Source organism: Mus caroli, chromosome 7 (assembly GCF_900094665.2).
Source record: "Mus caroli chromosome 7, CAROLI_EIJ_v1.1, whole genome shotgun sequence".
Classification (NCBI taxonomy): domain Eukaryota; kingdom Metazoa; phylum Chordata; class Mammalia; order Rodentia; family Muridae; genus Mus; species Mus caroli.
In genome coordinates, this window is record NC_034576.1 from 105,570,730 (window position 1) to 105,586,902 (window position 16,173).

At 37.9% G+C, this 16,173-nt stretch overlaps 2 protein-coding genes and 1 pseudogene across 2 annotated transcripts; 1 reads left to right on the plus strand and 2 right to left on the minus strand.

Annotated features, from left to right (window-relative positions):
- Positions 1-4,522: 4,522 nt before the first annotated feature.
- LOC110298745 (olfactory receptor 51A7-like) lies at positions 4,523-5,555 on the plus strand. Its single transcript, XM_021168165.1, has one exon. The coding sequence runs from the start codon at positions 4,544-4,546 to the stop codon at positions 5,480-5,482; it is 939 nt and encodes a 312-aa protein (XP_021023824.1). The 5' UTR covers positions 4,523-4,543; the 3' UTR covers positions 5,483-5,555.
- Positions 5,556-9,653: 4,098 nt separating this feature from the next.
- Positions 9,654-10,419, minus strand: LOC110298001 (annotated as a pseudogene).
- A 1,762-nt stretch (positions 10,420-12,181) lies between these two features.
- LOC110299420 (olfactory receptor 51S1) lies at positions 12,182-13,154 on the minus strand. Its single transcript, XM_021169106.1, has one exon. It carries the CDS (start codon positions 13,152-13,154, stop codon positions 12,186-12,188), a length of 969 nt encoding a protein of 322 aa, XP_021024765.1. The 3' UTR covers positions 12,182-12,185.
- Between the last annotated feature and the right edge of the window lie 3,019 nt (positions 13,155-16,173).

A 16,173-nucleotide genomic window follows, 5' to 3' on the forward strand; every position in this document is an offset into this window, starting at 1 on the left:
TCCTTTCCTTTCCTTTCCTTTCCTTTCCTTTCCTTTCCTTTCCTTTCCTTTCCTTTCCTTTCCTTTCCTTTCCTTTCCTTTCCTTTCCTTTCCCTTTTCTTTTTTAAAAGGAAAATCCAGCAAGTTGGTGAACTTGGGCTGACAACCATCCCCACAACAACCAAAGAATATCAAAACCCTAGTACCAGTTACAACCTTTGAGTAATTGGTTAGGGTAGTACAAGTGACTTCCGAAACAAAATAGACCTTGCAGGCCTTGGCTACCCTGGTTGCAAGGACTGAGGGTGAGCACTAGTGCTGGAGGTACAACATATGTAGGACATGAGACTCACACTTATGTTGGGTCCCCTGAAATTTTCTCTTTTGTGATCTAGCCTTCATGGTACCAGAAAAAAATATTTAATGATTGATTGGTGTTTATTTATTTATGTTTTACTGTGTCAGGGGCATAGATGTATTTATTAATGTGATTTTTAATTCATTGGCCAAAATCTGTAGCATAAAATGGAATATTTAAAAATGTTCCCCATAACTCATGTGTTATTTTTATTGTTTGGGAGTTTTTCATGAATAACCAGAGCTATAACTTTCCATCTTTTAGTTTCCTATAGACTATGATTTCTCAAGTTTGGCTCTATAAACAATTGGGTAGGAATTCTTAATGTTGAGGGAAGACTGTGAAGATCTTTAGGTGTATAGTAAAATTCTGGGGTTCTACTTTCTAGATTCCTCTAACAATCCCTCCTGTGATGACAGTCAAAGGGACTCCAGGTATTACCAAATGAAACCTTGGGAGAAAATTCACATTGCTTCTTGCTAGATCATTTTAAATATGAGAAGCATACTTATTTCTCTCTTGTTAATATTTGAGGAATTATGGAAGTTCTCTATTTTCAAAAATCCTTAATCAAGATAAACCTTGTTGGCATAGATCTCATAATTTTGATTGTTGTTTATCTCTTGTCTCTTTTGATCCCATTCATGAAATAAGTAGATTAACAATGTGAAGCAGACAAGACTGCATGGTAAACCATCCGTAAGTAGTTTGTATGTGCTTCTTGAGTTCTTCCTCTGAAGTGGATTTTATAATACGATGATAGCCTACTGTGTGCATTGCCTCCCATTATCCCCTTACTGCTAGGATGTAAGAAAGCAAGCTAGGTCATTGTTCTCACTGGATTATGTGATGCTAGGAAGAGTACATGAATGTAACTAAGTTGTGAATCCCCACAGAGTGCTAAAACCCAAGGTATAAAAACTACAGAATATGGGTAGGGAAGTGGGGGGCGCTATGGGGGACTTTTGGGATAGCATTGGAAATGTAATTGAGGAAAATATGTAATAAAATATTAAAAATTAAAAAAAAGAGAGAAAAAAAAACTACAGAATATGAAAACTTCCCACTCTTGATTTAGAATAAGGCCAATGAAACCTGTAGATATCTTTGAGTCATAACATTGTTACATCAAGTATCCCCAGTGTAGTATTGTGCTTTCTTGTGGAAGCTCATTTATATAAATCAATTTCATGTATTCTAGATGGATAAGGGTAAAAATACTTCAGAGATTATATAGTCCCAGGATCAGTCTAAGGAAGAGCTATGTTTCTGCAAGTTTGATGAAGTGTTTATACCTGGAAATATTATGGCCCTCATGTGAGGTAGAGTACACCTTTGTATATGAATGATGCATGTAGTTTGGAAAACAAAACAAAAACAACGTTTGTTAATGGCAATTCATCTCTTCAGTTATATAAGTCAACTTGGGAGTTTGGCAAGTATGACCTTAGACATAAATCCTTGGCAAAGAGCATTGTGTTGTGAGTAAGAAAGGCATGTGTAGCACAGTTTTTCCTTTGTATGACTCCTACAATTTCAAGGACTGACAGACACCTCCTTTGGTATAAAATTGCAAAATTCTTCTTTTTCTTTTTGAGATAGACTGTAATCACAATTCTCCCTTCTCTTTTCTCCCTGTAATCTTCCCCAAAATCTCTCCCAAGCACAAGGGATGCCAGAGATACTGTTCCTAGATTTCCAAGCAAAGTCAGTTCAAAATACTGTAGACAAGAACCTAAACTCAACACTAATACAATGAGCAGTTTTGTTATTTTTCATATCCCTATACTCAAATATCTAACAAAACTAATATAAGTGGAGGAAAAAGTTATTTTGGTTTATGGCACAATGGGTGATGCATCATCATTTGGCTCTGTTTCTGGGCTTGTTGTGAGGCAAATTATCATGGCAGTGGGAATGAGTGATGGAAGATCTATTGATGGTCAAGAAGCTGAGAAAATATGGAAACACAGGAAGATGACAGAACAATAGTTCTAGGACTATATCTTCCGTGACATGTTTCCTCCATCTAGAGTCCACTGTGTACCTTTTGCTACTTCCCTATAACACCATCATATTATGAATATATCCAGGGATTAGTCCATCAATTATGTGAGAGTTGTCATTAATTATCTTTGGAGATAAATTCACAGATACATTCAGAAGTGTGCTGAATTCTCCAGGCAGATCTTAATCCAGTTTAATCCATTCAAGTTGACAGATGGGATTAACCAGCAATGTAGAGATGCAGAATTTAATAGCACCAGGGAAAGACTCCAAAATTAGGTAGAAAAGGAACAGAGTTGTCAACATTCTGAGTATAGTCACTAACAATTGCCTGGGAAAGTTGTGAGTGATGTCAGTCCACACAAGTGGCAGCTGTAGTACATTGAATCTGTCAACAGAATCAATCATATTGTCACAATTTGAGACAATGAGATGAAATGGACAGTCAACACTGAATAGATAGTAGATTATCCCAAGCAAGGTTTTTACTTCTGTTCTGCATATGGAATGTCCATACATTCTACAAAACTTTTTAACTCAAGTTATCTCAGGGAAAAAGTCTTCAAAAAAGTCATTAGTGATAAAAGATGCCTCCTTTATCCATCATTTCTTCACAGGGTTCTATTTCTAACCTTTGCCAGCTAACTCCTGTGGATTCAAGCTTCTATTTCTCTTGCCTCATGTAAGATGCTCAGAGTCTCTATGAAGGCACATACACTAATGCATGCCATTTCTTCTACAGCTCCCTGATAGTGATAGCTAGTGTCAGAAGTATCCTTCCTCTATTGCATCTTGAAGGGCTGTCCTATCATGGTGACAACTGTAAAGCTCTGGCAGATGGGTCTTGAGTTTTCTCTGAGGTTATGAGTCTATGGATCTGGAAGATGCTCTGTAAGAACCTTAAGAGGGTGAACGTGTAGTACATAGCATCTTTATGTTCATGATTCAAATGGATAACTGTAAAGATTTGCATATTTGGTCCATGTGGTTTTTTATTCTATTCATTTGAAAGAAAGAAATAGAATCTCACTCTTAGATGTAAAATTCCCTTTAGATCATTTTTCATCCTCACTGTGTTAATTTAAAATATCATACCTGTGAGTACATACTGTTTTAATGTAAACTTTTCTATCATAAAGGTCATCAAATATTTCTACAAAAGGTTGGAATTTAATTGAGTTATAATTTTCAGGTAAATATGACCTTATGAACTCTGTCCCAATTCTTTACTTCTTGATCCCCTTTCTTTATAAATATCAAAGGCCCCTAATTAGTTCAACAGTCAAAGAGCTGAGTTCATTTTCAAATCTCTGTGGTAGATCCCTTAGAAGTCACATAACCTGTGCTATAATGACAATGCATGATGAATTCATTAAAAAATATTGTCAATAGCAACAGATTTCTTCAGTTGTCTGGGTCTACTTTGACTCTCTGTTCACACACAATTACGGTCTGTGTGAACACATGAATGCTTCAGGGAACTCTTCCGTGCTTCAAAATTTTATATTTAATTTACTTATTCTGTATCTTAAAACATGTAGTTTGAAGTGCTGGGAAGATGGCTCTGTCACTAATGTGCTTTCTGTGGAAATGTAAGGATCTAAATTCATTTCTCCAGTCTGCATTTATAAAAAGCTGGGCATGGAGGTGTGTGTCTACAATCTCAGGACTGAGGAGGAGAAAAGAAAAGATTCCCGAGGTTCTCTTGTCAGATGGTTTAGCTGAGGTGGAGAGCTCCAGATACAGTGAGAAATTTTATCTGAAAAAGTAAGGTGAAAGAGATAATGGGATGCATCTCATGTTGACTTCTGGTCTCCATATGCATGCAAAGATACATGGGAACCTGGACACACACACACACACACACACACACACACACACACAAATACATATGCATATAGAAAGATGTGGACTTTTTTGTTGTATTAATGGAGGTATCAAAAATACATCTGTACTTCCTAGCTTTACAGTTACTTATAAATATATATGAAAATAAAAGTAAATTTCTATATAAAAATAATATAAAGGTCTTAAATAAATACTATGAAGAAACTGTTTCAAAGTTATATATTTGAATCCCATAATTTGACTATATTAAATTTAATTTGTGTTTTGTAATAATTATAACTAAGAGATAATATTTTTGATTGTTGATGGCACTGTAGGTCCTGCAGCAGCTGACCAAGGCACATATTTGTGATGATTCTCAATACCTCCGAGGTTGAAATCTCTTCATTCCTACTGACTGGGATCCCAGGCTTTGAGCATATGCACATTTGGGTTTCCATCCCTGTCTGCCTCATGTATATGACAGCTATCCTGGGAAACTGCACCATCCTCTGTGTCATCAGAACAGAGCCTTCTCTGCATGAGCCCATGTACTATTTTCTCTCCATGTTGGCCTTCTCTGATCTAGGTCTGTCTTTCTCCTCCATCCCCACTATGCTAAGAATATTCTTGTTCAATGCCATGGGGATTTCCACTGATGCCTGCATTGCCCAGGAATTCTTCATCCATGGATTCACAGACATGGAATCTTCAGTGCTCCTCATTATGTCCTTTGATCGCTTTGTAGCCATCCGGCACCCCCTAAGATACAGTGCCATCCTCACAAGCTCCAGGGTTGTACAAATTGGGCTAGCCTTTTCTGTTAAAAGCATTCTCCTGGTGCTTCCCCTTCCATTTACTTTAAAGAGACTCAGATACTGCAATAAACGCCTCTTGTCACACTCCTATTGTCTCCATCAAGATGTCATGAAGCTGGCGTGCTCTGACAACAGGGTTAACTTTTACTATGGGCTGTTCGTTGCACTCTGCATGATGTCAGACAGTGTGTTCATTGCTGTGTCTTATGTGTTCATCTTGAAGACGGTGTTGGGTATTGCATCCCATGGGGAGCGGCTCAAAGCTCTTAATACTTGTGTATCCCATATCTGTGCTGTGCTTATTTTCTATGTCCCTATCATTACCTTAGCTACCATGCATCGCTTTGCAAAGCATAAATCTCCATTAGCTATGATTCTGATAGCAGATGCTTTCTTGCTGGTACCACCTTTGATGAATCCCATTGTGTATTGTGTTAAAACTAGGCAGATAAGAGTAAAAGTTTTAGAAAAACTGGGTCTGCGTTCTAAGTAATTGGAACAATGTTATTAGAAGTTGTGTTTTCTGTACAATCGGCTACTTTAGAGAGACAACAGCGTTTCATCCTCAAAGGAGATTGTTCCATTGACCTCATAGTCCTATAGTTTATTCCAATCAATCAGTATGATTGCTTTTCTGTTTTGAAGAAGGAAGAAGCTTCATATTTTACAGAACCTCTATGAATTCGTTAATTGTTATTTGGATAGTTGAACACATCTATCCTTAGGCACAAAATTGAAGAATAAGAATTTGCACAATCTTCTAAAGAAAATCTAGGAGATGTGGTTTTCCATTGTGTCTGGGAGAAGCCCAAAAGATACCAGAACTGTTTAACATCTCTGTATTTGTCTCTTATTTTGATATTCCATATGTTGCATTAAACCCTTTACCACATGTCTGAGTTTGTCTGAGTCTGTTCTTTGCTATTCACTGTTTCAATACAGGTGTCACCCTGAGCATTGCTGACACCGTGACATTGCAGAATCAGCACTGCTGTAAGCTTGTGAGTCAGTTCTCCTATTACTGACATCCTGGGTAATTTAACATACCAATTACTGATTGACCATTATGTTTAGGGTTATGTGAAAGAGGAAACTATATAAACTGTCATTTGTCCATCCTGATTTATGGTGAAATCAACTTTAGAGTGATAAATTATGATAAGTTAACAAATGCTTGGCATTTGTTAGTATCATGGTAAAAGTTTGGGGATAGAGAACTGAATCTCAGGAGTTGGAGGATAATTTACAACTCTAAGTTACACATGTCGATGAATCTTACACCAAATATTGAATGAATTCCCACACAAAAAGGAGCTGTAGATTGTCCACTTTTAAATCTCTTATCAGTGATATAACTTTTCTATAATATGTGCTTGGTGGATGTGTATCAATTTGCACTGAAATTTGAAAGTAAATGAGGGAATGTTGGTAAAAAGGTAGCACAAAGGGATATTAAAATCAGGACGCCTCGCTATTTGATTGCTTTCACTGTGATATAACATCTCGACCACAGCAACTTGGAGGAAATGTTTATTCAGCTTATTCTTCTAGGTCACAATCTATCTCTGAGGGAGATAAGAGCAAGAACACAAGGCAAGAATCTGAAGCAGAAGCCATGGAAGAGTGATGCTTTCTGGCACACTCAGTAGCTTGAGCTTAACTATCTTTCGTACACAGTTCAGACTGTCTATAGTAAGCTGGGTCGTCTTACATCAATCACCAATCACAGACATGACCATAGGCAATCTGATCACGGCAACTCTCTCTTCTTCTTCTTCTTCTTCTTCTTCTTCTTCTTCTTCTTCTTCTTCTTCTTCTTCTTCTTCTTCTTCTTCTTCTTCTTCTTCTTCTTCTTCTTCCATGATGAATCCAAATACTGTAAAATTGATGTTAACAACGAACCAACACAAAACAAATATCAAATCATGAAGTTTGTGTGATGAGAAAAATTTTGAATCAGATTAGCAAAGTGTATTTGGTAGGTAATGAAACCCAGGGCCAACGTCCCCTTGTTCTGCTGAAGTTAGCCAGAGTAGTCATTACCTTGACTCTGTAAAGACTCTCTCCTCTCTACACATCAGTAGAAAAAAACTAATACTGCAGAAATATAAAGAATTTTGTGGGATAGAGGGATTCTTCCATGAAGACCACAGTGTGGATACTTCGGTTCTTCTTAGAAGGGGGATCAAAATACCATGGGAGGAGATACGGAGGCAAAGTTTGGAGCAGACACTGAAGGAAAGGCCATCCAGTGACTTTCCCACCAAGGGAGCCATCCCATACACAGTTACCAAAACCAGACATTAGTGTGGATGCTAAGAAGTGCTTGCTGACAGGAGCCTGATATAGCTGTCTCCTGAGAGGCTCTGCCAGTGCCCAACAAATACAGAAGTGGATGTTCACAGCCATCCATTGGACTGAACAGAGTCCCCAGTGAAGGAGCTAGAGAAAGTACTCAAGGAACTGAAGGAGTTTGCGGCCCCATAGGAGGAACAACAATATGAAACAACTAGTATTCCAGAGTTCCCAGGAACTAAACCACCAACCAAAGAGTACACAACGAGGGACTCATGGCTTCAGTCACATATGTAGCAGAGGATGACTTTGTGGGACACCAGTGAGAGGAGAGGCCCTTGGTCTTGTGAAGGCTTGATGCCCCAGTGTAGGTAAATCCCAGGACAGGCAGGGAAGTGGGAGTGGGTGTGTTAGTGAGCTGGGGAAGGGCAGATGGGATGGAGGGGGTTGGAGGGGAAATGGGGGAAGGGGGTAAAAGTTGAAATGAAAATAAAGAAAATATCTAATAAAAAAAGGAAAAAATAAAAAAGAGGGATTCTTCCAAATGTCACTGGATGGCCTTTCCTTCAGAAAACCAAAATGATGTAATTTTTGTGAATATAGATGAAACTGAAAAAAGTTATGAGTGAGTCAACCCAACCCAGACTCCAAAGGACAAAAGGCACATGTTGTTTTTTTTTTGTATGTGAATGCTAGCACTGACTCTTTTGTTTGTTTAACTTGAAATACCCATGGAGTCTGGAAAATGAAGGTGATGTTGATGTACTTTTTGGGAAGGAGCTGCTAGAAGATAGGCTGAATGAAAGTAGAGTGTAAGGGAAATGTTACAGCAGGGCGGGGTATGAGAGACTGAGGAGATGAGCAGTGAGTTTAGGAAAGTTAACCAATAAGAAGGGTTATGAAAAAGCCATATGGAAACATACTATTCTGTAATCCGATAAAAAATACAAAAGATAAATTGAAGGGAGGTTTGTTGCATGGGTAGATACTGATGCTCTCAGAAGCGATGGTTACTACAGAAAATCTTCAGTGCCATATAGGGAATAATTCTGTAGGAGTTATTGGTCAGGAAGATCCCATAGGTCCCCAAACAACACAAGATCTTGTCAGGTTTGTTTGTTTGTTTTTGTTTGTTTGTTTGTTTTGCCCATTAAAACTAGGGTTTAAGACCTTATTTTTGAAGATGTGATATACCTGCGCTGCAGGATATAAAGAAAACCAGTGGGTATAGAACTGGAAACTTCCTGCCTGAGGGGTATTAATGTTCCAAAAGGTGCTACGGATGTGTCTAAGGGAGTAATGACAAATAGTTTTACTCAGTTGTGAGCCCTACAAACTTCAAAACCAGGCAAGCTATGTCTGTTGGTGCAATAGTGGCACAATTATCTTGGGAGTAACCAAACGCATTCTGGTTGTTCTTAAGGCTCACACAACAAAAGGGAGATATATCTGTTATTATAAAGCTTGTCAACAATCCATACTATAGGGGGAACAGGTCCAAGGGGAGAAAATACACCACTGTTGTTTAAATAAATTGACACAGGATCAAATTGCATTCCAAATCTTTGTGTATACCCATAGAAAAAAGCTACTTCCAGACTTAGTGAAAGAATTTTCTCTCTCTTTTTTTAAAGATTGGTTTTTTTATTATACATACGTATACTGTCGCTGACTTCAGACACACCAGAAGAGGGCATTGGATCTCATTAAATATGGTTGTGGGCCACCATGTGGTTGCTGGGATTTGAACTCAGGACCTTCAGAAGACCAGCCAGTGCTCTTACCTTCTGAGACATCTCAAAGGCCCACGAATTTTCTCTTTGTAGTAAATGACAATGAATTCACAGACCCAAAGTGGTGAATATGCTAAGAATAAGTGGTAGCTGAGGGTCAGTCTTAAATAAGACGATTGTACTTCCTCTTCCACACTAAGGTTTAGGGAACATTGAGAAAGAGAGAAATGGAAAGAAGGCAAGACATCTTTTTTTTTAATTAAAAATATGTATTTAATTAGAAGCATTCAGAATGTCAACAAAAGAGCTGTAATTTTCTTTTGCAATTACAAAGTGATATTCAGTCAACAGAACAATTATCTTCACATAAGCTGCATCAGAGACAACTGAAGGTGAAAAAATAACCCCCCACCCATACAAAACAACACTACTGTCCCTATATATAGCTAATTTGTGCTGTGCACCAACAAGAACCTGCTTTAAATTTCCATGCCAATTTTATAGCCCTTAGACTGTACCAGATGAGGCTATTGAAAATACCACCAGGACAGAGCTATCTAAAGACACATTCAATAGTGTGTCAATATCCAAAAAAAGACATTTACAGTTTTTAAAAATCTTACACAGCCTTACGGTTCAATTTTTTTCTTTAGAAGGAGTGAGTTGTGTACCGGGGTTATTAAATGTTTTATAAACAAGAAAAAAAACTGTGCTAGAACCAACATATTCATCATCATCATCTTCTTCATCTTCTTTTTCCTCTTCTTCCTCCTTTTCCTCATCCTCTTCATCCTCCTCCTCCTCCTCTCCTTCCTTCTTTTTCTTGCTCTTTTCAGCCTTGATCACCCCCTTATTCTTTTCTGTATCAGCTTTTCTTTTAGCTCTGTAGACAGCAATATCCTTTTTGTAATTCTCCTATAGCTTGGCAGCCTTCTTGTCACAGGGCTGCTTGTCATCCTCAGTGGTGCTTTCCCACATCTCTCCTAGTTTCTTTGCAACATCACCAATGGATAAACCAGAAAGCTCACCTTTGATTTGTGGGCAGTACTCAAAACAGAACAAGAAGGCTGAAGGAGGCCTCTTGGGTGCATTGCGGTCCTTGAACTTCTTTTTGGTCTCCTCTTTGTGGGGGATGTAGGTTTTCATTTCTCTTTCATAACCTCATCAGCCTTTGCCATGTCTTCAAATTTCCCTTTTTCTAGCAGACATGGTCTGACCTCTCTGACCACTTCTTGGAGAACTCTGAGAAGTTGACAGAAGTGTCTGGATGCTTTTTCTTATGCTCCTCAGAGCAGGCTTGCACAAAGAATGCGTATGAGGAGTTTTTTTTTACCTCTTGCCTTTCTAGGATTCTTTGCCCATGTTTAGTTGCTTTTCCTCCACAAGGCACAGAGTCACCCATTGGCAGGTGGGCTCTTGCTTGCCCTGGCCTGTCTCTATGGAGCTCCCTGAAGACATCTTTAAAGCTTAATGCTCATTAATAGGAAGCAGTTGACTAAACTATAATCCATTCATGACTTCAAATGATATATAGTCACTTGAATCAATGATGTCTGCACTAATTATCTTGGAGGAATTTCAGCCATCAGAAAAAGCATATTTAAAGGGAATGAAATGATCATAATATATTATATGCAAAATTTCTTTTTTAATTAAAATAAAGAAAACAAAGTTCAGTTTAGAGTTTCTGCAAGTATTCCATGAATGTCTGAAGTCGTCATTCTTGTATGTTTGTTACCAAGTATGTTCTCTAAGGAAATAAAATAAAAAACTGATTCTGTACCTTCCCCCCAATATATGTAGAATATTTAAAAATTGTTATATTATAAACAAGGAAAACTCCTCATATTAATAGTCATGATAACATAAGGAAAAATTGAGAAGACATTCTATACTTATAGAATGGAACAGAAATTAAATTGTATTAGTTCATTTTTTGTTGAGCACCATCCATAAAGTTCATTTGCACAGTTATGGCACATATAGTCTCTAGATAGACAATTGTCCTCTTGATCTAGACTGATTTGACTTCATGGCTTGCCTCAGGTCTGCAAGTGGCAGTCACTTGCCCCAGGGTGCAGATTTTCTCAGGTCCGGACTGTGCCACATTCTAGAGGCCAGGTAGAGAGATGAAGGACTACTAGAGGAGCACTTCCCATAGCACAGTAAGTCAAATCTTGTTGAAGATTCCTTCTCTCATCACATTTACTAATACTCTATTCAGCAAATACATAGGACAGAGGAAATCAGGTGTCCAATCTCAAAGCCACAGTGGAAATAGTTGGTGTGGGTGAGGATATGCAATAGTCTTATTAGGAGGTAAAGAACTGAGAATGAAGACATCCTACAAACAGTGTGTAAATTGCATAGCAAACACACATACACACTCATTTCATATAGTTTTGATGCTGGCCTAGAGTTTACAATCCTGCTACCTCAGTCTTTTAAGTATTTGTATTAGAGTTATATACTATCACTCTCTGCTCAGGACATTATAGTTGCTAACATTAATTAGAAGCCCAACTTCTAATAATGTAACTTTGAATGATGTAAATCTATCTTTATCTGTTATTTTTCTCAAGTGCAGGGGATTTTAACCACAAATTTGCATATATTAAAATTCTGATTAAAAAATTGAAAAATGAGTAATGAAAAATACATAATTGTTTTTTACCCTAGGCTGATATGGCCAATTTCTTGGTGTGAAGAGAATGAAAACAAGTGCTTGTTCCTTTGATTATCACTATGAATACTACGTATGAGTAGCAACTCAGGTGAAAACTCTCCTCCATTCAGCTGGGGAGGAGGCTTATCTTACCTCTCTTCTTCCATGTAGCTTTAATTCCTCCACTTTTCTCACTTACATGGTATTCAGTGATAGAATTAACAAATATGGCCTCACTAGGATGACTGTGGTATGATACAAAATCCAGCTTTGCCTAATGTCACTTATAGATAGTGCCACAGTAGATGGCTCACTTTAATTCTCTGGGACTTTTTTTTTTTCTTCAACATGTTCATATACAGTTGTAGAAAAAAGTAACTAAGTTGTGTATAGACATATATGGACCAAAGTGACTTGTCAGCTGCAGTGAAGTGAGTTTTCAGTCATGGAAGCCTTTGTGTTGGGAGTTCTTTACCACAACCATGTAGGAGAATCTTTCTTCACTAAGCACAGCCCACCTTTGTGGGTAGTAACCTCTTGAGAATTTTTTCTCTAATCTCCTTCATCTTGACACTGTAGAGAACTGGGTTCATCAGTGGAGGGAGCAGGAAATGGATGTAGGAGAGGAGAGTGTGAGCAGGCGGAGAGAGTGGCAGCTTGAATCTGTCAATGAGTGCCAAGAGAATCATGGGTATGTAGAAGAGAAGCACAGCAGAGAGGTGAGCAGCACACGTTTGACCAGCCTTCCAGCGGTCCTCAGCAGACCCCACACCTTGCAATGCTCTCCCAATCAGCCCATAGGAGAAGAAAATCAGCAGAGGGTCTAGTGCCATCGCTGACAGTACCACAACCAGGCTGTAGACTGCACCCCATGCTTCTGGGCAAGCTAGGCGAGCCATATCTGGGTGCAGGCAGTAAGAATGTGTCAGGACCTGTGGACGGCAATAAGGCATGCGAGCCAACAGGATTGGCAGGGGCAGATGGAGACTCAAGCATCGGAAAGCAATGGCTACGGCAATCTTGCTAATGACACCATTGGTGAGGAGCACTGGGTAGTGGAGAGGGCGGCAGATGGCTACTGCTCGATCGAAGGCCATGGCGAGCAAGACAGAGGACTCCATGACAGAAAAGACATGGATGAAGAACATCTGTAGAAGGCAGGCTGAGGCAGGGACAGTATGAGCATCAGCAAAGGCCAGGCCTAGCAGGGTGGGCATTAGCACGGTGGCCAAGCCAACATCAGACACACTAAGCAAAAAGAGGAAGAAGTACATTGGTCGATGCAGTGTGGGCTCCAGGGCAATGATCCAGAGGATTGTACCATTGCCCAGGGCAGAGAGAAGGTAGATAGTGATGAGAGGCACTGACCACCAGGATGGTGCAGCTTCCAGGCCAGGCAGGCCCACTAATAGGAAAGTGGGGGCCATTAATGTGCTGATGTTTGAGGTTTCTTGGGTGGACAATGGTAACATAGTTCAGGATCACTCTGAAACCTGAAAAGTAATTATGTTTATTTGATCGTGGATTGATTTGTTTGTTTGTTTTTGGATGATATTTTTTACCACAACCTGCCTCTCCCCTTCAGGCACAGACTCATTCACACAGTGCAAACATGCCCACCCCCACCCCTTCACACCCCTCCTGTCTGTAGTTTGCTTTGTATAGCTATTCTTTGTGCTTATGTATATTCCTTTAGCCCTGTTTTGGTCTCTACTTTCTTCTAATTTAATGTTATTCTTTATTTGATACACAGCTAGGAGAAGATCTATGCTAACATGATTATCTTCTCTTCTTAATTATAGGCTGCCTGTCATCTGTGCTCCTTAACAATCACATTTGGTCTCCATTACCAATTCTCAGTAAAGTCACCAATTACTATTTTTTTATAAGCTAGATTGTTTTGTTGTTATTGCTCATGTTTTATGTTGAATTTTTTTCATATAATATATTTTGATGTTACTCTTTCCCCTCTCCCAACTCCTTCCAGATTCTTCTACCTCCTTACCCACCCAAATTCATTTCTGTCTCTTAAAAATAAAATAAATAACAAAACAGACAAAATATGAAAATTAGAACAAATGAAAACCAATGATGATGATGATAATTAAAATAATAATAAACTAAAATGAAACAAAAAGACACAAAAATACTATTGAGTTCATTGTTATGTTGGCCAACTACTCCTGTACATGGGGTCTGACCTGGACAATAGTTGATAAACCCATTGACATTTAATTGGAGAAAACTGATAAAATGACTTTTAATGACATATTGATACATTAGATATTTTCTTAAATCATTTATTTCTCGGTGAACCTTGAATTCATGATCCCTTCTTTTCCTTAAGTATATGTCTTAGATTTAACTTCACAGTATACTTAGGCTATGTAGGGTGATCTTGATTCTAAACTCAGGCAAAACACTAGGAAGAAGAAACCACAGGGAAATATACTTGCAGACAGGGTCCTAGCATAACTGTCGTCTGAGAGGCTTCACCCAACTGCTGGTGGAAACAGATGCAGGGACCCACACCAAAACATTAGGCTGAGCTTCGAATCTTGTGGAAGAGGGGGAAAAAAGGATGGAAGGAGCCAGAATGGTCAAGGACACTAAAAGAAAACCCACAGAATCAACTAACCTGGGCTCATAGAGGCTCACAGAGACTGAACCACCAACCAGACAGCATGCATGGGATGGAACTAGATCCCCTATACATATGAAATGGATGTGCGCCTTGTTCTTCACGTGGGACCCCTAACAACTGCAACATGGGCTGTCTCTGACGCTGTTGCCTGTCTTTAGATCCCTTTCCCAGGACTGTGCTGTCTTGTCAATAGGAGAAAATGTACCTGGTCTACTGCAACCTGATATGCCAAGGCAAGTTGATATCAGTGGAAGGCCTCCCCTTCTCTGAGGAGAAAGAGGGAGATAGAGGGAGGTGAGGCAAGAGGGAGGGAATGGGTGGAGGGGAGGAGGGAAAACTGGGTTCTGGATATAAAGTTAATAACTAAATAAATTAATTAAAAACAAAAATAGAGTTAAGAAAATATTCACCCTTCTTGCATTGAAAATTATGCTCTAGGGTCTTAGTTACACATTAAAGGGAGACATTTCAGTTTTGGTTTGGCTAGGAGTCATTGCAATAATCTTTATCCACACCTGTCATGTACCCATATGTAGAAATTGTAGGCATTGACTAAAACATACTGATTAAAATAATGAGTTTGACAAAGCCACAGAATATGAAGGTTACTAGCAAACACTGATCGATCATGTTTCCATATGATAGCACTGAATAAATTGGATATCAAATTAAGAAAGTAATTGTATTTATAACAGTATTTTAAAAGCATATAATACATAAAATAAATCAACTTTATATTCTGAAAATTACAAAAACTGGTTAAGAAATTAAAAGCTCCAAAGGAATGAGATATACTTCTGATTTGTAGATTAAAACCACAGTAAATAAATGGTCAGAAAATTCCTAACAGACCAGCAGATCTTTTCATTACAATCTGTAAGATAGTACCTTAAAATTTAGATGAAAAAACTGTATCATAAAAACTCCTATCTGACCAAATGAGAGTGTATTTAACACATAAATTAAAATATCAACTAACATAATAATGTTAAATAATTAGGCTGTATACAATGCTGCATAAATGTGATTTCAGTACTTGGAAGGTGGAATGAAAAATTGTGAATTTATGGGGAGCTGAACAACTCAGAAATACTCCATCTCAATGAAATAAAGCCAAAACAAAACCAAATAAAAAAAAACCCAAGGGTCATTAACTGCATACCATATGTATAGGTAAATGGGATAATAATTTCATTCACAGGAAAAAGATTTCAGCCTACATTCCTGAGAGAAGTTTAGAATTTGACCTACCTGAAGAACTATAAGTAACCAATAAAAAGATGGAAAAGCTAATATAAAAGATAGCTATGCATAGTTAGTAATTATCATAAAAATATAAGAAGAGAGTAAACCCATAAAAATTAATTTCAATACTACAGCCAGAATATATTTTAAATATTATAAAAATTTAAAATAATTATTTTAAAAGACAAAGCATTATTTTACACATTCTGTAAGATTAAAAATACTTTTAAAGAATAAAAATTTCTCCTGGAATGGTTGTTAGAAACTACCTTAGATTGTAAGTTTTTTGATTATGAAATTGTTTAGTCCCACTGAAAGCAATTGGGCAGGCCCTAATGTAATAAATTCATTATTAGTGTCGGCAGTTAAGTTTATGTATCTGAGGGTAAGACTTTCAAGACATAAAGAGGAATATAGGAACGTGCTTTCTAGAGCAAACAAGTAGTGTTCATGAAGGTGGAAATAATGAACAAGGAACCTTAATAGTGTCAACGACTCAACTGAAAAAATACTGTAGAGTTTAGAAAACCTGTTTAAAAATATAAAATTTTAAAAATTGTGTCATGTATGTTTTTAAAACCTCAAAAATTACCCAATATCTC